The sequence below is a fragment of the Phocoena sinus genome, chromosome 4 (assembly GCF_008692025.1).
Source record: "Phocoena sinus isolate mPhoSin1 chromosome 4, mPhoSin1.pri, whole genome shotgun sequence".
NCBI lineage: Eukaryota > Metazoa > Chordata > Mammalia > Artiodactyla > Phocoenidae > Phocoena > Phocoena sinus.
This window is the reverse complement of record NC_045766.1, coordinates 145905924-145928006: the sequence shown is the minus strand read 5'-3', so window position 1 is coordinate 145928006 and position 22083 is coordinate 145905924. Positions and strand designations below refer to the sequence as shown.

The following is a 22083-nucleotide window of genomic DNA, read 5'->3' as shown; positions in this document are numbered from 1 at the left end:
AAATGTAAAGATGTCATAATCCCAGAACTAGCTAGCACCTCCTCTCCTAAGTTCATACCCTACAAAAATGCACGCTTACACACCAGGTAGCACATACCGGAATGTTCCCGGTAGCACTGTCTGTAACAATTAAAACTGGAAATGACCCAAAAGTCCATCAGCAGTATAATGGAGACATATATTCTGAAATATTCAATATTCATACCTCAATAGAAATGAATGAGCTACAACTATACACAATGATACGGATGAATCTTAAAAGCATAAAGGTCAGAGACTCTGCTTCTACACAGGAAAAAGCAGTGGTGGCAGACCAGCACTCGCACCCAAAATGACTTAAGACTGGATAAAATGCAAAACCATCTGTCGGAAGCAGCAAAGACAACTAGAGGAGTTAAGACCCCCGGGGAAACCCTTGGGAGGTGAGCTGACCTTCGGCAGCCGTTCTTACAAAAGCGGGGGGGGGCGGGGCTTAGCGTCTGGCACCCACAGGAGACGAACATCTCACGGCCTTGCGCCCCTCGGAGTGCTGCTGCTGGGGCGCGGAGACTGGGGCTTCAAGAGGAGTCTGCTGAATCTCGGGGCCATGCACAGCGCGTGGAAACCTCTGAAAGGCCAGGCAGAGCCCCCAAGTCGCCACATAAGACAAAACCCATGGTTGGGGACCTCCCCACAAGAGGAAAGGGTCACACAGATCACACCAGTTTTATAAAATGTGAATAAAGGAAAACAGAAAATCTCCAAACTGAAGTATATATATAAAAAGGATGCCATGGGACTTCCCCGGTGGTCCAGTGGTTAAGAATCAGTCTTGCAATGCAGGGGACGCAGGTTCAATCCCTGGTTGGGGAAGTAAGATCCCACATACCGCAGGGCAACTAAGCCCATGCGCCACAACTACTGAGCCTGCATGCCACAACTAGAGAGCCCACGTGCCACAACTAGAAAGAAGCCTGTGGGCTGCAACGAATAGCCCACGCACCACAATGAAAGATCCTGCATGCTGCAGCTAAGACGCGACACAGCCAAAATTAATCAATTATTAATTTTTTAAAAAAGAACGCAAAATATAAAAAAGGCACATGGGACCCAGAAAAGGTACTAATATAAATGTAATCAGACTCCCAGGAGGATAGGAGAGAAATGGGGAAGAAGCACTATACCAAGAAACTATGGCTATAATTCTCCAAAAACTGATGAAAGGCACCATTCCATTGATCTACGAAGCCCTGTGGGCCCCAAGCAGGAAACTTTCAAAGAACATAACAGCTAAATATGTACATCACAGTAAGACAGATGCAAGCCAAAGCCAAAAAGCCATCACAGGGAAAAAGACACATCCTCATCCAGAGAGGAGCAATAATCTGGCATCTCACTCCTCAAAAGATATCACAAAAGTCTTCAGAGTGCTGACAGATGCCTGTCGCCTTCACAAAGGAAGATGCGGGCAGCCCCACAGCCAGCAGGAGAGGTTACAGTGGGAAACGCGGAGTGGCAGGAAGGAACATTCCGCAAAGGAAAGAAAAAACAGCACGACTCCTGACTTAAAAAGCAAGAATAGTGAGTGGTGTCTTACGGGTGTAGTGGATACAGACTTAAAACGCAAGACAAGGAGAGAAGGACCACAGGCTGGGGTCTTCAGGAAGCACTGAGGCAGAGCGAGGCACAAGAAGGGCTCCCGGGAAGTGCAGGACAGTGAATGCGGGTGACGCCGTCCGGCCGCAGTCCCTGCAGGCTCCCTCACAAGGGAAGTCTGTGCTGAATGGAACACAGGCCTGGTCCCAATGCCTCGTGTAACCCGCACCCGGAAGCTGAATTCCAGGTGGAGGCTGTCAGCAAAGCACACTCATGAGTGCGCAGCGAGCTCCTTTCTTAAAGAATTACAGGGTTTCCCTGGTGGCACAGTGGTTGAGAGTCCGCCTGCCGATGCAGGGGACACGGGTTCGTGCCCCGGTCTGGGAAGATCCCACATGCCGCGGAGCGGCTGGGCCCGTGAGCCGTGGCTGCTGAACCTGCACATCCAGAGCCTGTGCTCCGCAACGGGAGAGGCCACAACAGTGAGAGGCCCGCGTACCGCAGAACAAAAACAAAAACAAAAACAAAACAAAACAAAAGAATTACAGAGCCATCTCTCTAATGAGCACAGATGCGAAGACCCCAAACAGCATACTGGCCACTAGAATCCGGGCGTTTATTGAAAAGATATCTTGGCCAAGTGGGATTTAATCCAGGAATGCAAGGGCTGCTTTACATTTGAAAATTAATCAATGTAATTCATCAAATTAGTGGAGGAGGGCAGAGAAACTGTATGGTCAGCTCGATGAAGCAGAAAAAGCCAACCCATGGTGCGAAACTTTCAGCAAACTAGAAACAGAACTTCATTATGACAAAGAATTTCTACCATAAAAGAAGCAAAAAAGCTACAGTAAACAGCGTACTTCAAGACCAATTGCTTTCCACCTAAGACAGAGAAGGATTCACACTGCACTGGCGGTTCCAGCCTGTGCAGTGAGACAAGAACGGAAACCGAAGGTGTGAGAACTAGAAAGGCCTAGACAACACCGTCATTGCTCACAGGGGCTCAACTTGTGCACAGGATGTCCAAAACTACTCATTAATAGACCAAAAAGAATTAACATGTCACTTTAACAAGATCACTAGATACAAAGTCACCATTTAAAAGATCAATTGCATTTCTATTTACAAGCAGCAATTGAGTAGAAAAAAATTTAATCATTCCATTACAATAGGAATAAATCTAACGAAAGAAGCTCAAGACTCCTGGACTCAAAAGCGTAAAACGTCACTGAGAGAAACTAAAGTAGGCCTTCAAAGGCGGGATATTCCAGGGTCATGAGCTGGAAGATCCCATAAATGCAACGACACCGATTCGCCTCAAGCTGGACAATGGGTTCAGTGCGCTGCCAATCAATATCCCAGAAGGATTTTTTTCTGGAAATGGACAAGCTGATTCTAAAGTTTACTTGGAGGGCTTCCCTGGTTGATGCAGTGGTTAAGAATCCTCCTGCCAATGCAGGGGACACGGGTTCGAGCCCTCGTCCGGGAAGACCCCACATGCCACGGAGCAACAAAGCCTGTGCGCCAAAATTACTGAGTCTGTGCTCTAGAGCCCGCGAGCCACAACTACTGAGCCCGTGTGCCACAACTACTGAAGCTCACGCACCTAGAGCCCGTGCTCCGCAACAAGAGAAGCCACCGCAGTGAGAAGCCTGCGCATTGCAACAAAGAGTAGCTGAGTAGCCCCCGCTCACCGCAACTAGAGAAAGCCCGCCTGTAGCCACGAAGACCCAACACAGCCAAAAATAAATAAATAAGTTTACTTGGAAATGTAAAGGGCCAAGAATAGTCAAGGAGGGCTTCCCTGGTGGCGCAGTGGTTGAGAGTCCGCCTACTGATGCAGGGGACATGGGTTCGTGCCCCGGTCCGGGAAGATCCCACATGCCGCGGAGCGGCTGGGCCCGTGAGCCATGGCCGCTGAGCCTGCGCGTCCGGAGCCTGTGCTCTGCAACGGGAGAGGCCACAACAATGAGAGGCCCGCGTACCGAAAAAAAAAAAAAAAAAAAAAAAAAGAATAGTCAAGGAAATCTTGAGGCGCAATCGCAGAGCTGGAGGACTGACATCCAACACAGACTCGTAAAGCTCCAGCAACTCAGCAAGCGCGGATGGTGAAGAGGACAGACCCACAAGTACAGTTTTCACCTGACGGATGACAAAGCCATATCTAGGGGAAGGGCTGCTTCTCAACAAATGATAGTGGGTCAATTCCATTCAAAGGAGAGAAAATGAGTCCAAGTTCACACCATACACAAAACTAAACTGTAGATGGATCATAACAACAAGTGTGAAAAGTAGAACGAGTCTTCAGAAGAAGACTCGGAGGAGGAGAATGCCTTTGTGACCTTAGGTCTGGCAAAGACTTTCTACACAGAACAGAAAGCACAAACAACGGAGAAAACAGATAAATCAGACTACATTAACCTAAGCCTAGGTTAAGGCTTCTTATTCATCTAAAGCCACAATTAAAAGTGTTAAAAGGCAGTGCAAAGGGTGGAAGAAGATATTTGCAAAACATGTACTGGACAAAAGGTGTGTATCTGAAACATAAAAAGCATTAGCAAGCACACAGAAAAATGAGCCAAAGATCTGGGTACTTCATAGCACGAGGTGTTCAAGCTGCCAGTAAGCACGTTAGAAGCACCCTCAGCACCAGGCACCGGACACCACGATGCTCCTCAAGGAAGGCGAATGGGAACAGGCAGTACCCAGTGCTGGGACTCCTCCCCCAGGGCTGGGGGCGTGGAAAGAGCTCGCCAGCTCGTCCTGAAGCTGACGTGCGAGTCCTACGCCCACAGCAGCACGAATGCCTACACGTCCACCTCAGACCCACAGAGAACGTTCACAACAGCCTGACACGCAGCAGCCCCAGAGCGGACACAACCCAGACGCCCACCTGCCGCTGAGCTCAGACGTTGCATTCTCACAATGAGATACCGTCCATCAACGAGAATGAACTGACCACGCAGCACACAGCACAGGGATGAACCTCAGACAACGCTGAGCAAGACGCAGCCCAGAGCACCTCGGACTGGCTCACACCCAGTGGTCAGCAAGGCGCTGGCCTCGGCTGTGGGGGGCGCCGGCCTGGGGGCCAAAAGTGCCTCGGGGCTGAGTGCTCCGTGAAAACATGTCCAGCCAAATGCATGCGATTCGTGTTACATAAACACATAGAATGGAACCAAAAGACGCCAAACGAAAAACACATACTGCTTGACGCCACTTGTCCAAAGTTCAAAACGAGACAAAACTAAACTCCACTGTTCAGAAATGCACACAGAGATGTGAACTCTCGAAACCACCAGGCAGGAAGTGGTCCCCCGGTGGGGGAAGGGCAGTGGCCCGGGAGGGGCCCCTGGGGGGAGGCGAGGTTCTGTTTCCCTGCCAGTTGTGTCAGCTTGTCAGGAATCTGTTCTCTCACGGTCCTCAAGCTGCACGTCTGTTGTACGACATGTAATATTTCACAGCTAGCCAGCGCCCAGCTGCTTTCTGTTGACACTTGCCATAGGTGAGGGTGTAGACGGCCTTCCCCGTGGTATCCAGGGCGGTCAGGCACGGGGCTTTGGGCTGCGTGGTGCCCCACTGCTGCAAGGTGGCCAGCAGCGACGGCGGCCAGGTGCTGCCCACGGCCAGCAGCTCCCCCTTCAGCACCGCCGTCTGGCCGCCCTCAGGCTTCGGCTGATCTGGATCTGGTTGCTGCGCTACAAGCAAAACCGAGCATGAAAAGCAGCATTTCACAGAACCAGGCACATACTCTACCGTTAGGCATTCACATTTTATACTTTTCTTCCTTAAAAATACCAATTTTAAGAAGGCTATTAGATTTCCCCATCGTTGTAACAGTCACAGACCAACTGAGCAAGGATGGAAAAAGAGCCAGTCATGGATCAAGATGAACCCTGGCTACTGTAACCCCAGGATTACAACGACCCCCAGGCTTTCACCCAGAAGGCACCTGAGAAGCAGGTGTCCCCACTTATAACGGATGAGAGTAGAATCACCACTTCAATTTAGGTGCTCAAACCACGTTGAATGAAAAGAATAAAGTAAAATCTATTACGTTTCCAGTGGATATGTCATCAAGATTTGCCCAAATGTACGAAAGACTTCCTAAAAAGCATTCATAGCATTGAACTCTGAATTTGAAAGGCGTGATCTGATTACACAGACGTGCCCTAACAGCCATGTCTAATCCTCAAGTAGGAGGAGACACCAGAGCTTGTCTGTGGGACTACCGCACAGCAGAGGTGCAAGGCCGGGGGCAGGGGGTGGCCTGGTGTCCCGAGGCCCCAGCCACACGTCACACGCTGCTATCTTGTATGGGGCTTCACTTCTCCTACTTTTCTACAGATTTATACTCCTTTCTGTTTCTTGGTAATTAAAAAAAAATAAGTCTATATTTTTTTTCTCTAAATATATATATCATTCATAAATGAGAGGCTAAAATCCTGAAAAAGAGCCCAAACTTTGCTAAAGATATAATACTTTAAAACCAAGGGGAAAATAAATAAATAAATAAAACCACGGGAAGACAAGTATTTCACATTTAAAGTTTAAATAAAAATTTAAATCGTGGAAGTAAAATGAAATCTTAGATGTATTCTAACAAAGTACTAACCACTGGACCAGAGGCACAGAGAGACGCTGTCTCTTAACTACGAGCTGTTGACACAGAGCCCGAGGTCATGTGTGATGCTGAGGTCCCCACCACACACGATGACCACAGAGTCTGGGTCTGACCCACATATGAAGGATGTTTGCCTGTGTCCTCAGATGTAACGGCCGCCCTGTCTGCACAAACTAGTGTGCCAGAGTTGGGACACTCACCTTCCAACACCTCCTCCAAATCATCCACGAAGAACTCCTTCAGTGGAGGGCGCTTTGGTTTCTTCAGGGTGTTAAGAAGCTGCTGGATCTTGGAGGACACTCTGCTGCTCACGGGGACACCTGCCACGGGAAGAGAGCACTGAGGCTGGATGCGGAATCCAGGTCCAGAGACCACCCGCGTGAGTGCGTCGGAACTTGTAAATCCAACCAAGCGCTGGCCCCCTCAAATGGCCGTTTTGGAATTTATTAGTTCATCTGACAAATGTATACTGAATGCCTTCCAGGAACCAGAACTTGTTCTAAGCTAGCGGTTTTCAGAGTGGCCCAGGGACCCCTGGGGGTGCCCGAGACCCTTTCAGGGATCACATTATAGACACCATTTGCTCCTTCCCTCTCCTCTCTCACACGCGCACAGTGGAGGTTTCCAGAGGCCACACAGTGCGGGACGCCCAGCAGACGGAACCCACCCAGACGCTGCCCTCTCGCCAGCTATGAGAGACCAGCAACCGCAGCAGACAAGCCTACCCTTCTCACGGCATCTCGTTGTATTAGAACTGTTTTCATAAATATGTGCTACTTATGTTAAGAGATAATAAGCTTATTATTTTTTTAAATGAGTTAGTAAATATTTTTTTACATCTTTAGTTTTAATTTCTAATATGGTAAATATACAGAGATATAACCCGCATAAGCTAAAAGCTCTCTGGTGTCCTCCATAATTATTAAGGAACGCCGTTCCGGGAGATGTAAAGTCAGCCAAGACAGATAAGAGTCTGCCCTCAAACAGGTCACCGTCTGCTGCACAAAACCCAGCAGAAATACATACATGTGCTGGTGGAACAGGGCACCAGCCTCGGTGACAAGCGCTCCGAGGAAGAGGCACGTGGGAACACAAGCAGGCGCTCTGGCAGAGGAGGCGAGGGCAAGGCCTGGGGCCCCAGCCACCTCCGTGCACCGCGAGGCAGCTGGCACCTCCCTCCTCCAGGGCTGGGCCAGCGATCGAGAGCTGCACTCACTGGCCTGGTCAGCAGTCTCCCTTGTCCTTTACAACACCAGCACTTTGAAAGAGTCCAGTTCTTTCCATCATTAAGTAGCACTTACCTCATCCTGCGCTTGCTTGAGGTTTTCTCAGGATTCAAGTCAGATGCTGCATTCCTGGCTGAAGCAGTACCTGAGCATCACGTCCAGACCCACGGGACACCCACCTACCCTCCGGGAGACGCAGGTTTCTGTCACCCGGGCCATGTGCCGTGCAGGGCTCCACTATCGGTACTATTTTTGGCTTGTGCCACCAATAAGAGTGTGAGAGGAGACACTTCAGGACCTCACGAGTATCCCGATCTTCACCCAGCTCTCCCTCCATTTAACAGCCACTGGTCGTTCTGCCAGAGGCAAGGTTTACTGCAACGGTTGCCGAATTACTTTCCAGCTTGAGCAGTCCACTGACACTTACAGCTGACGCCTGACTTCCTTCCTCCCTTCCTGGTTCTCCTGAGAGGGACAGGTACTGAAGGCCAAGGCCTGGCGGCTCGGTGTGCTCACTGCTGCTGCTCTGTGTCTTTCTTCTTCTAACACACAGAGCTGAGAACGTATGCTGTGCACATGCACATGTATGTATCCATGGATATGCACACCCCCTACACATACAATACACATGTGCACACGGGCCGCGTAACAGATACAGGTCTCTATCCTAGAGCCCCGAGTCCACGCCAGGGCCCCCAGTGCTATGCTCCACGTCTGGGCGCCTTCCTTCTGCAGCGAGAACCCTGGCTCCTAACACCAACACCTTCGCTCAGTGCTATCACAGATACAGAATCAGTTCCAACTGTTGTACCCAAACCACTACAGAAGCAAAGCTAGGAACAAGAGTTCAGAATTGGTTTTCTGTGCTTCCTACACAGCCTTGTCCCAGACCGAGGGTGCTGTGTCCATCACTGACCTCTGTCAGCTCTCTCCCCTCACCCTCTTAAGGGTGACTACGTAGTTCTTGGAAATACAATCAGGTTTGTTTACTTACGACTCCTTCTAGTTTTAGGGTTTTTCCCTTCCTTCCATCCATTAAGTTTATGTTTCGAATGTGTAGAATGTACTTCTAAAAATCACAACTATATAAAAAGATAAACTCAAAGAAATGTCACTCCCTCCTAAAGTCCTTCTGCCCACCCCACCCCATGCACCTGCGGGTTGAACCAGCCCACTGCTTTCTGGCTTATCCTTCCTGCATTTCCTTCTATAGAGATAGTAGGTTTATGCTTGCTTTATTTTCCTATTTCTCACACAAAAGGCGGTGTACTATAAACGTTCCTTTACTCTTCGCCTTTTCACTTAATGTCTCCTGGAAAAGCACCTCATTCCGGGTCATAAAGGTCTTCTCGCTACTCCTGGCAGCTGCGCGGTCCGCCACAGTGTGAATGTACCAGGTTTATTCAACCGGTTTGAGAGGCTTGGTAACAGGTACTTCCCAACATTTTGGAGGTATAGCAGTGCTGCGACGAACGACCTCGTGTGCGTGTGTTTCCTATTGTTAGAGGTGTGCATTCAGGGTAAACCCTACACTGGCACTGCTGGGTCCAAATGGAAGCACAGACACAGATCTTACCAACTGCTCTTCCAGAGAGGCTGAGCTGCTTTGCATTCCCACCAACAATGTGTATTTCTCTAATTGCGAAAAAGGCTGAGTGAACATCATGTGTAAGAACTATTTTTACATTTCTTTTTGTGACTTGTCTGTATTTTCTGCTTATTTTCCTGTACTAGGAGCTGGCAAACTTTTTCTTAAAGGGCTAGAGAGTAAATATTTGGGGCCGTGGCACCGTCTCTGCCATCACAAAAGCAGCAGACGATGTGGGAGGGGCAGGCGAGGCAGCAACTGAATCAAGACGAACAGAAAAACCTCTCGATAAACACATTCTGGATTTAAAATAAAGAAACTGGAAGAAGAAGAGCAAAGGAAAGCCAGAGTAAGGAGAAGGAAAGAAGTAATATATATGAGTAGAAATAAATGCAATAGAAAAAAAAGATAAACAATAGAGGAAAAACAATTACACTAAAACTGGTTCTTTGAAAGATAAACAAAATCCATTGAACGCTCTAGCTAGAACGATTAAGATGAAGGGTGAGGAGACCCTAACTGCTGGTGTCAGGACCGGGCAGGAGAGCATCACAGGTCCCACACCAACCCACAATGAGGGAACCTGTGGAGTGGAGGCAAGACGGACAAACTCCTCCAAAGACACAAAACTGACGTGAGAACAGAAGAGGAAGGAACACTGCTCAGTTCATTTGAGATGAGTATTATCTTGATACCAAAACCAGACAAAAATCCCAGACCAGTATTTATCTCAAACATAGACACAAATCCTTAACAAAATACTAGTAAATCAAATCCACAATATGTAAGAGGGGTAATACACCATAACCAAGTGGGGTTTATCTTGAGAACACACCTTTGGCTTAATCTTCAAAAATCAGTCAATGAAATGTACTATATTAACAAACTATGAAAGAAAAACCATGTGATGAGTTTAACACATTTTAAAAATCATTTAACAAAAATCATGATAAAAATTTTCAGAAAACTAGGGGAAAAAAAGGAACGTCCCCAACCTGATGAAGAGCATCTATGAAAAACCCATGACTAACACCACAATTAAAAATTGAAAAGCGGATCTTTCCCCTAAAATGGGAAACGAGGCAAGTTGTGTCCACTCTTGACATTTCTAACTGACGTTACTACAAGTCCTAGACACTGCAATAAAGCCAGGAAACTGAATGTTCCTACAGGCAAACAATTTGGAAAGAAAAGTAAAATGGTATTCATAGACAACATGATCATACACGTGGAAATCTTACAGAATCTACCAAAAAGACTACTAGAATTAATGTAAGGTCAATATACAAGAACCGACTATCTTTCTCTAGATGAGCAATAAACAACTGGAAAAAAATTTAAATACCATTTGTACAATAATAGCATCAAAAAATATAACGTAATTTTTTTAATGTACACATTTTTAAAGTATTTATTTATTTATTTGGTTGCACCCGGTCTTGGTTGTGGCAGGTGGGCTCCTTAGCTGCAGCAGGAAGGCTCCTTTGCTGCGGCTCGCAGGCTCCTTTAGTTGTGGCATGGATCGAACCCGGGCTCCCCGCGTTGGGAGCGCAGTCTTAACCGCTGCGCCACCAGGGAAGTCTCTATTCTGAGATAATTTTAACAAAATATGTGCAATACCTGTACACTGAAAGCTACAAAACAGTGCTGAAAAATTTTTTTAAAGAGTTAAGTAAATGGAGAGATATACCATATTTATCAATTGAAACATATGGTATTGTTAAGATGCCAATTCTTTCCAAATTGATCTAGAGAGTCAGTGAAGTACCAGTCAAAACCCAGCAGGAATTCTGGTAGAAGTTAACAAACTGATTTTAAACTATATATTAAGATACAAAGGAACTGGAATAGCTAAGGCAATTTTTTAAATGAAAAGAAGAGTTGAAGACAAACTACAGTACACAATTTCAAGATCTATTATATAATCCCCCCCCACACACACATATACATATATGATCATGACAGTGTGGTACTGGTATAAGGACAGACAAAGCAGTGGAACAGCATACAGAGCCCAGAAACAGGCTTCTCTCATATGCGGTCCACCGATCTTCACTAAAGATGCCAAAGAAACTGGATAGGGAAAGAAGGGTCTTTGTATTACATGATCCTAGAACAACTGGACACCCATATACAGCAAAGTGAACTTAGGTTCATACCTTGCACTGATATTAAACTTAACTCAAAATGAATCATACACCTAAACATAAAACATAAAACTATAGGAGAAAACCTTTATGACCTCGGGTTAGGAAAATATATCTCAGATATGACACAAAAATAGGATCCATGAAAGAAAAAAATGGTAAACTGGACTTCATCAAAACTAAAAACTTCTGCTCTCTGAAAGGCACTATTAAGAGAATGAAAACACAAGCCATAGACTGGGAGAAAGTACAATTTGTAAACCTGATAAAAAACTTGTATCTAGATTATATAAAGAACTCTCAAAACTTAGTAAGAAAACAAACAACACATTTTAAAAAGTAAGCAAAAGATTGGAACAGACTCTTCTAAAAAGATATATAGATGGCAAATAAGCACATGAAAAGATGCTAAACATCATCAGTCATTAGGGAGATGCAAATTAAAACTATAAAGAGATACCTCTACACACCTATTAGGATGGTTAAAATTTAAAAACCGACAATACCAATTCTCGGCAATGATGTGGAGGAACTGGGACTCTTTTTTTTTTTTTTTTTTGCGGTACGCGGGCCTCTCACTGTTGTGGCCTCCCCCGTTGCGGAGCACAGGCTCCAGACGCGCAGACGCAGGGGGCCATGGCTCACGGGCCCAGCGGCTCCGCGGCATGTGGGACCTTCCCGGACCGGGGCACGAACCCGCGTCCCCTGCATCGGCAGGCGGACTCTCAACCACTGCGCCACCAGGCAAGCCCGGAACTGGGACTCTTATCACTAACAGCGGGGATGTAAAATGGTACAACCACTTGGGAAATCAGTCTGGCAATTTCTTAAAAAGCTAAAACATAAACCTACTATATGATCCAGGTTTTCTTCTAGGTATTGACCCCAAATAAATGAATGGAGATACCCACACAAAGACTTGTAAAGGAATAGTCACAGCAGCTTTACCTCTAATAGACAAAAACTGGAAACACCCCAAATATCCATCAGTAGGTGAAAAGATAAACTAGGGTGCATCTGTAGGATGAAATAGATCAAGAAAGGGAATGAACTGTTGATACATGCAAGAACATGGATGAATTTCGAAATGATTTTGCAGAGTGGCAGAGGCCAGACAATAAAGAATAAATGCTGGGCGATTCTATTTATATAAAATCCTAGAAAGTGCAAACTAATCTATAGTGTCAGGAAGTAAATCAGCGGTTGTCTGAGGGAAGCCAAAAAGGGCAGCAAGGACCTGTTACAAAGGCACACAAGGAAGGAAGCCTCCAGGAGCACTGGGTGTGCTGGCTGCAGTGGGGATTTCACGGTGCACATGTCTCTTAAAGCTGATAAAATTACACACGTTAATATGTGCAGTAGAAAATATGTCATTTATACCTCAACCAAGTTCTTAAAATATTTTAAATAGGGACTTCCCTGGTGGTGCGGTGGTTAAGAATCCGTCTTGCAATGCAGGGGATGCTGGTTTGATCCCTGGTCGGGGAACTAAGATCCCACAGGCCACGGGGCAACTAAGCCTGCGAGACGCAACTACAGAGGAGCCCGCGCACCGCGCGCTGCAACGAAAGACCCCACGTGCCACAACTATGTCCCAACGCAGCCAAAAAATAAATAAGTAAATAAATAAATATTTAAAAAAAGAAAATTTAAAGAGTACAAATTAAAATTTTAAGATCTATCTAACAAATGTAAGAGCCTGCTTCATGTTGACTGTTTCTCCTCTCGCACCTGAACAAGGAGCTGAAAGACCTCAACAAAATCTGACCACTGCTCAGGAGTATAAAACACTCCTGAGATACTCTGGATTTTTCTGCAACTCAAATTTGGCACATTGGAAGGAAAACTCCATGTAATTCTGATAAAAGATACTGGAAACTGTTTCAAAAGGAAATAGTACAAATGAGGAGACGAGACTCAGGCTGACATCTCGGGGCCTGCATGTGGGACAGCCCAGCCATGGCCGCACTGATCACAGGGCTGCTGAGGAGGGAGACTGCAGGGGCTGCTGTCCCAGGCGGGCTGCTGTCCCAGGCAGGGCTGCCCTCATCCTACTGGGTCCACGAAAGGAAACTTCCCCAGCTTCTCATTTTCCCACAGTATCGTAGACCCAAACTCTGGGCGCCTGATTTAAATGTGAAGGCTTTCTCCTCCCTACTCCCCTCTTTCCCTATCTGACCAATTCCGAAGCTATTCCTGATTATTTCTCCGCAAGATATACACACGGGCAGTTTAAGTGCACCAGGATGATACCTGATGGCTGGCTCAGGTTTGCTAAACTGAAGACACCAAGGTGAGGTCCAATACCTGGGCTCTGCTGTCTCAAAAGAAGGAAGAGAGGATGCTCACCACCTGCCGTCTCTAGGACGCTCACCGCTGCCCCCCCGAGGGGCTCCTCTCACGGAAGCCAGCTGTGGACGCTCACAGTAGGTGTGCTGATGCTGTGCGAGGCCCGTGGTGACATCGGGAGGGGGCAGAGTGCAGATCTGATTTTGAAAAACAAACCCAGAATAAAGGTGATGTTAATTCAGAAGAGCACTAACCTTAAGTTGCTGTTTAAACCCCATTCGGCTGAAGCTTCACTAGCTGAGCTCTAAGCAAGGCATGGAGCATTCTGACTCATTTTGCTTTTCCGGTTGACCGAGGCACATTGGATCCTGTGAACTCTGAACTCCGGACATGGCCCGACAGCACTGCGTGCAGGTGGCCATCCAGTTCTCAGAGGGAACTAGACCAGAACGACCAACTACGGCACAGAGACGGTGCAAGGAATTCGCCTTTTCCCACGCCTAATGAGGTTTACTTAGAAATCTCCCTCAATGAAGCAGAAACACATTTAAATCATTGTTGTTGGAAACATTTTTCATTGTATTATGAGAAAAATTGCCAGGCTTCTATAACCTATCCCCACGTCCCCAAAAGGCAAGTTGGCTGTCATGCAGACACGAACCTTTGCAGTCTTCACAGAGTAAGCCTACACAGATTAAAAACTATCCCTACTGCCAGTTCAAAAGCCTCACTATTAAGAGGCTGCAATCAGTTCTTAAGGCAGAATGTATTAATGTCATATTTAAAGACAAACTATGTCAGATACAGAAAATGTTTAAAGTCACTCCTCCCACTGTCTGAATGTCGACTCTGGGTTTCGTTTTCACTGTATGGCATTTTTATCTGTTCGGATACTGGTTGGCTGAGAGCTGCTATAGCATCTCTGCTACAACCAAGCCTTCCACCAGGAAAGTACCAAGTCTGGACCTAGCGTGACGCTCGTCTACTCTTGAGAATCGATACTGATCTGTAATCTCTTTAGTCTTCAAATGAATGCTCCCACCATCATAGATGGCACTTTGATACTTAAAATTTTTTAATGCCAATCATTTATCTATCATTTCATAACCTAGGCAGTATGCAATCTAAGAATTTTTAAAAATATGTAGAAAGATGAAATTATGTGGCAGAAAAACACAAACTCACTATTAACATAGCAGAAAACACCACCTGGAAAAACGTAACTTTTTGACAAGAGTTTTCACAACCCTTGAAAAAGCTTGATATTAATGAAATTAGCATTTTAAAGTACGCCTATCCAAAGTTCTTTCAGTTTAAAAGGAATTTCCCTGCCCTTCCGAATCTAGCCAAAAAAAAAAAAACAAAACAAAAGAGTGATTTTAACAGCTATTAATGAAAAAAGGTACAAATGGTAATCTCAACTACAAAGTAGTTTCTTAATAGCTGCATAAAAATAAGCAAACTACACTCAAAATAAAAATTAACTACTAGAACTTACTGGTGGTGCAGTTGTTAAGAATCCACCTGCCAATGCAGGGGACACAGGTTGGAGCCCTGGTCTGGGAAGATCCCACGTGCCGCGGAACAACTAAGCCCGCGCGCCACAACTACTGAGCCTGCGCTCTAGAGCCCACGAGCCACAACTACTGAGCCTGCGCTCTAGAACCCACGAGCCACAACTACTGAGCCTGCGAGCCACAATGACTGAAGCCCGCGTGCCTAGAGCCCGTGCTCTGCAACAAGAGAAGCCACCACAATGAGAAGCCCGCACACCGCAACGAAGAGTAGCCCCCGATCGCCGCAAGTAGAGAAAGCCTGTGCACAGCAATGAAGACCCAATGCAGCCAAAAATAAATAAATAAATAAATAAATAAATTTACAACAAAACAAAACTGAACTACTGTAATTAAATGTACTGCTTTTAAATATAGGTATCTAATTCATGCCCAAATGTTTTATGTATATGATTTTCCTAACCCAAAATTGAAAATTATATATATTTTTAATTACCTTTACCTAACATTTTCTGCCTCCAATTTTTTGTAGTCATCTTCTTTCTACACTTCTTTCCTTAGCCCAAATTGAAGAATTCTCTAGTGTCAGAAACTAAAACAAAGGGTGGTTTTTATAACAAGGAGAGGGAAATGGAGTATTTTTCAGATTTAAAAATTCAGGTCAAACAGGTAGCACATGAAAGTTACAAACAACAGTAAGGTATCAAGTAGAGTCCGAGTTAAGATGTTTAGAATCTACCAGAACGAATCACACAATGTGTACGTGAGGCCAGGCGAGCAGGACGCGAGAAGAGTGGCCTCAGCCACAGCTGCACACCAGGAGTCCTCCACCCACAGAGGTGATAAACCCGCCTGTAAGTCTTTACAGCCAGGACCTTCCGGGGATGGAGACGCCCACTCAAACACACCTTATGTTCAAAACACCCCACAACCCTGAGGAGTCGAGGGCTGTCTGCTTAAACATGCTGAACTGTGGTCAATTTCTCACGCTAAATATGCTTCTATTTCTAACCCACCAGGAAGCCGTGTTTACGACAGCTCGGCAACGGCTGATACAAGCAAACTCTGCCCTATTCCCCTCACCGTCGAACGCAGAAGAGAGCTTCGGGAAGCTGAACTAAGCGAAGAGAACATTCAAACGCTACCGCTTTCCTCACACTGGAGGTACCTGTGTATTTCCAAAATGTGAAATCGCCGTGACAAACAGGAAAATATATCCATCTCAAGCTGTTTTCAAGCTCTCCACTGTAAACCCCCGTGAGGGCAGGTGGGCTATAAACACCAGCCATTTTAGGACCCCCAGGAAAGCTACCGAAACAATCCTGGCAGGCTGTTTCCAAAGGAGCCTTTTTCTCGTAACGCAAACTCCCCAGGACAGTCCTGACAGCCCGACCCCAGCGGTCTTGGAGCCTCCTCCACCTGCCGGAAGCAGGTTGAGGCGTCATGAGTTCTCACCCAAGACTCACAGCACGAGCTCCACAGAAATGTGCAGACGTCTGCAGTGACACAGCCAATGACAAACAAAGAGCGTCCCTGATGTGCCCACAGAGGCCACAGATGGAAGACGTCAGTCACTTAACAATGCCCAGTCCAGCCAATGACCAAGATCTTACATAAAAGCAGTTCAGCACCTGAGAACCTGGGCCTGCCTGGGGGGTGTTAACCCACTGGGAACCCCACCCAAAACACTGGCCAGTCATGGGCACACCTCTGATGCACCATTTTGGTTTTAGCAGAACAGCAGCTAACAGCAAAGAAAATGAACAGGAATCAGAAAACTGTGGGCCAGCCCCGGCTCCAGCACAGCCAGCTGTGTGGTCTCAGGCAGGCTGCAATCACGCGACTTAGCTCTTCCCTCCACACCTGGAAGGAAGAGGGTGTTCAGATGACCCCAGCAATACTGATCACCATCTGAGAAGTACACTTTTTAAGGTACTCGTGCAAGAATGTATATGGGCTTTGCATGCCAGCTACGTTACTAGTTTTGCTTTTTAAAAATGACTTTAAATGGTGAAAGGCTTGCAATGTTTTCCTTCTAAGATTAATGTTATTTATTTATTTATTTATTTTTGGCTGCGTTGGGTCTTCATTGCTGCGCGCGGGCTTTCTCTAATTGCGTTGAGCAGGGGCTACTTTCACTGCAGCGTGCAGGCTTCTCATTGCAGTGGCTTCTCTTGTTGCAGAGCACGGGCTCTAGGTGCACAGGCTTCAGTAGTTGTGGCACGTGTGCTCAGTAGTTGTGGTGCGTGGGCTTCAGTAGCTGTGGCACGTGGACTCAGTTGTGGCTCGTGGGTTCTAGAGCGCAGGCTCAGTAGTTGTGGCGTGCGGGCTCTAGAGCGCAGGCTCAGTAGTTGTGGTGCACCGGCTTAGTTGCTCCGTGGCACGTGAGATCTTCCCGGACCAGGGCTCAAGCCCATGTCCCCCGCACTGGCAGGAGGATTCTTAACCACTGCACCACCAGGGAAGCCCCTAAGGTTAATGTAGTTTAAAGGGCTGGGTGACTTGGAAAAGGTCTGGGCACCCGTATGACTGAGTTCTGACTGACATCTCTTTTCAGGTTGAGGGCTGTCTAACCCTGGTATGTGGAGGAAGAAAGGCCGGACGGCGGCTGCAGCCCCAGCCCTGCCTCGGGATGCGCAGTGCAGGGACAACCGAGGGCTCCAGCTGTACACACAAGGAAGGAGCAAAGGCGGGGACCACGTGCAGGCAGCAGGCCCCCGATCGTCAGGGACTGTCCACCTGTGTGGGGCCGCCCCTCCAGAGCGGAAAACACCAGGCACTCATCAGGGACCCCGGGGGAGGCCCACACGCCACAGGGTCTGGCTGGGGCTGCCAAACCACAGAAGCATCAGGAACCACTTTTGTTACCGAAAGGACATTTTCCGTAGGAAAAGGAGAAGGTGGGTCTGGCTGGGCGCGGGGGCTCCCCTGCCTGGAGGGGCCCCCGCGGCTGTACTGACCTACGCGGGCGAGGGCCTCGGGGCCTGAGGGCACGGCGGCGGCACTGGGCACGGCGGCAGGCCGCCCTCCCGGGCGAGATGAGGTGCAGGATGCGGCGGAGGAGGCGGGCGAGCCCTGAACGGCCTGGTCGAGCCAGGGTGCGACGCCGGCGTGGCTCTGGAGCGGCGCGGAGGCCAGTCGCCCGGGCCGCTGTAAAGAGCCCTCATCTTCTGAGGCGGACGACGTGTCTGTGGTCAGAATAACGAGGACAGGCATGAGGGGGGCGTCCTCCGGGGCGGAGTCCCCACTGGACCCAGCCGGCCCGTGCCCTGGGCCCCTGCACAGCCGCGCCTGCGGGTCCACGAGGGGCCTGCGTCTGACCGGCCGTGAGCCCCGCGGCCGGGCTCCCCCGGCGGCTCGGTCTCGGGGCGCCACGCCCAGAGGCGCAGCCAGCTGCAAGACTGACGGCCTCAGTGCACGCTGTGGGGTCCCGGGAGTCCACCCCCAGGGCACCTGCCTCCCCTCAGCAGACGTGACTGAGCTCTGAAAAGAGCCCCTGCTTGAGACCACCGCCACGGGCAAGGAAAGTGAGGTGAGTTCTGGTTTCATCCAGTCAGCAGGACTGCGTTTTATCACGGGTTTCACAGTTATCAGTAAGTTCTTTAAAAACTGGGTAGTATCTACGGTTATATTCAGTAGAAACAAGAATTTGACAGCCATTTCTAAGACTTTTTTCAACAACATAAACTTTTTTTTAAGTGAGGAAGCATCACCAAAACGCTATGCTTATCTTGCAGACCTGGTGTGTTTGGTTTTTTTACCATGTCTTCAAACCAAACATGCACGTCACCAGTTTCATGACTCAAATAACCAGACAGGCAGCAGCCTCGTGCCCTCAAGCACCTGGACAGGGTTTTCAAAGAAAACTAAGACATACTAACTATCCTGAAGAGAGACTCCACGTAAAAGTTTTCATTTCTAATGGTCACGACAACAAAAGCACAACAACAAAATAAATAACCCTCCAAATAGCCTTATTCTTTCCCATTTAAGGCCTGGTAACAACATAACAAGTAATAGCTAATGAGATAGAATAATTTTAGAATTCTGAATTCAGGGAACTCTGTCATTCCATGAAGCATGTACTCCAGGTTCCTCTCTTTACTAAAAGACACAAACTGCATCTTAGTGAAAAAATTAAAATACACACAGATGTCCTGTAGAAAGGAAGTCGGCATCCCCCCCCCCACACACACCCACACACACACTCTTCACGACAGTCGGAGGCTGTGCCGCCCCAACGGGAAACCCCTCCCAGGCCACCGTGACCCTGCCCAGTACCTGGGGGCGTGTAGGCCTCCACGGCCGTGTGCGTGAGGACGGAACGCCTCTTGGAAGGCATGGGCATCTTCCTCTCTTTGTATTTGGCCAAAGCTGCCTGCACGGCCTCGGTATGAACATCTGCACGGAAAGAACAGCAACAAAAACACGTGTTACAAGATTCCTTATGAAGTAACAAAACCATGGTTCACGTCTTTATTTGTTTTCACTGAGTGTAAAAGGAACACAAGCTCAGCCTACACGTGGGTCCCACACATTGGTCCTAGATTTCCATAAATATTCCTCGGCTTGTAGATTTGACTTTGGAAATATTTTCAGATTTAAATCAAAAAGAAGAAATCCCCCAAACTGAAAATAAAATGAAACATGAACCTAATGTGCTCTGACTGTGGCACAAACCACTCCAAGTGGCGCTAAAGCCCTGTGGTCAGACCGTCAAGTCACTACCCCAGACAAGCCCCAGGACGGCAGAACCGCACAGGGAACGCAGGCTTTCCTGCAGTCTTGCTGCCGGTGGTCACGGGGGCCCCGTCACACTGCCACGCTTGTGGTCAAGTGTGAGAGAGCAAACAAAGAGGGGCCTGACGGTCCCGCTCCATCGCCCCTCCCTGGAGACCAAGACACTCGTGAGGGAAACAAGAGACACAAACAGAGACCAAAGAAGTGCGGGAAAACCCTGCAGTCCTGAATCTGACTGAAAATTATCAGCGTGAACACATGTGGCATTTTATCTTTAGATAGTATGTCTTAACCTCTGTCCCTAAGAATGTCTAGGTATGATGACAAGCCCGATAGCAATGAGCATCCCTACCACCCAGACTGTGGTCGTAAAGTACCATCCTCACTGCAAGCACCCTGAGACATGGCGGATTCTAGGGAGGGGGCAGGGAGCACACAGGGGAGCCTGGAGCATTGCATCCTAACAGCCATAAGTACACGGCCCAGTGACCCAAATGCCAGAGCCGATGTGGAGACGCTCCCAAAGGCTCATAAAGATGGGGCAGTCGGAACATCACCAAGGATAAATGCTGGAAGGACTGAATATCAACTACAGTGCTAAAAAACAAGATAAAAGAAAAGAAAGGAAGGAAGAGAGGAAGCAAAAGTAATTGGCTGCCTTTGGAGGATGCCGGTGACCTAACCCGTTATTTTAAAAAGGAGTAAACAGATGGAAAGAACTGAGCGTTTCTCCAGGCTCTCCTGTGCCCTGTGGTGAGCGAGCACAAGTTTCTCTCCATAGAAGCAGTCCAGCCATTTTGCCACCCTAATGAACAAATGGGTCTGCCAGCATCCCGAAGAGGAGAGAGACTCAGGCCTGCAGTGCCTCTTGATGAGAGAACACAGAACCCTAAGTGACCTGCTGGAGCCATGGAGCCGCCGGACCACAGCCCAGGCCCCAAGACCGAGTTATCAAAGGTGGAAACACACATCAGCCACCTGAGGTATGTGCAACCACATTTGGATCCTGGGTCCAAATAAACTGTTTTTTTTTTTTCAAACAACAGGAACATTTGGGTATTTGATACTAAGGAATTATTGTTAATTATTTTGCGACAATGGCATTATCTTTTAGAGATAACATGCATTCTTTTCAGATACAGAAGCCAAGAATATTATGACCTCTAAATGAAATAACATGATCTCTGAGATGTGCTTCAAAATCACATGGGAAGGGAGGAAGCAGGGGATTGATGAAGAAGCCAAGACTGAGCCTGAGCACGGCAGGAACTGTGGGGGCTGGACGAGTCTGGGGCTCATCACACCACCAAGTCCACTTTTGTACGTGTTCAAATTTTCCCCAACAAAATGTTTTTAAAGCATTTAGAAACCTTATAGTAAAATGGCTCATAGGGTACTATCAGGAAAGATGAAAAATTCACATCTAGGCGTATTAAAGTACAATTTACAAATATCAAAGACAGCCAGCCAATCCTAAAAGCTTCCAGAGAGAAAGAGCAAATCATCTTGAAGGCTCAGGAAACAGACTGACTTTACTCAGGAGTAAACACCGGGTGCAAGAAAGCAACACAGCTGAAGAAACAAGTGTTGAACCTAGAATTTTATATCCAGCCAAAGTATCATTTAAACTTGAGGGTCTAATAAAAATACTCCCAGACATACAACCGAAAACACTCATGAAAGACAGTGCTCAGGAGAGAGACAAACCTAGGAGCCCCTGCAAGAGATCTGGCTGTGATGGGCTGAGCACACACCTTAAACGTTACTGCTGCTTTAGAAACAAACAAAAACCTAAGTACAGATAAGACAACCAACAACTCGAAATCTAGACAATATCAACATTACAGGGTATAAAGCAACAGATCCAAGAAGCTCAACAAACCCCAAGCACAAGAAACAAAGAAAACTACACCAAGGCCCATCATAATCAAGTCACTCAAAACCAGTGACAAAGAGAAAAATCTTAAAAGTACCAGAGGGGAAAAAGGCACAGTATATACAAGGGAACAACAGTAAGGAATAAACTTGGAGGAATAACACTACTGATGTGAACCCATGATTGTTAAGCTACAATCATTAAGAGAGCTGGCTCTGCCATAACAACAGACGAACACATCAACAGAATAGAACAGAGTCCAGAAAGAGAGTCACACATGCGTGCGACCGCTTTTAGACAAAGGAGCAAGGGCATCGGGGACGACGGGATTACCACATACAAAAAAGTAAGCTGTGCGCCATACCTTGAACCATACTAAAATTAACTAAAATCTAAATCATAGACCTAAAGGTAAAACCTAAAACTATAAAACGTCTAGAAGAAAACCCAGGTAAGAATCTTTGTGACCTTGGGTTTGGCAAAGATTTCTTAGATGTGAGA

The 22083-nt window shown here is 47.2% G+C and overlaps 1 protein-coding gene across 1 annotated transcript in view; it reads right to left on the bottom strand.

Moving 5' to 3' along the window:
* Window positions 1-22083, bottom strand: part of DIP2A (disco interacting protein 2 homolog A) — a 91540-nt gene that overhangs the window by 46115 nt on the left and 23342 nt on the right. The window contains 7 exon segments of the mRNA XM_032629611.1: window positions 5079-5276; window positions 6403-6522; window positions 13513-13534; window positions 13536-13634; window positions 13636-13649; window positions 17927-18154; window positions 19248-19367. Of these exon segments, the coding sequence (XP_032485502.1) occupies window positions 5079-5276; window positions 6403-6522; window positions 13513-13534; window positions 13536-13634; window positions 13636-13649; window positions 17927-18154; window positions 19248-19367 (801 nt within the window).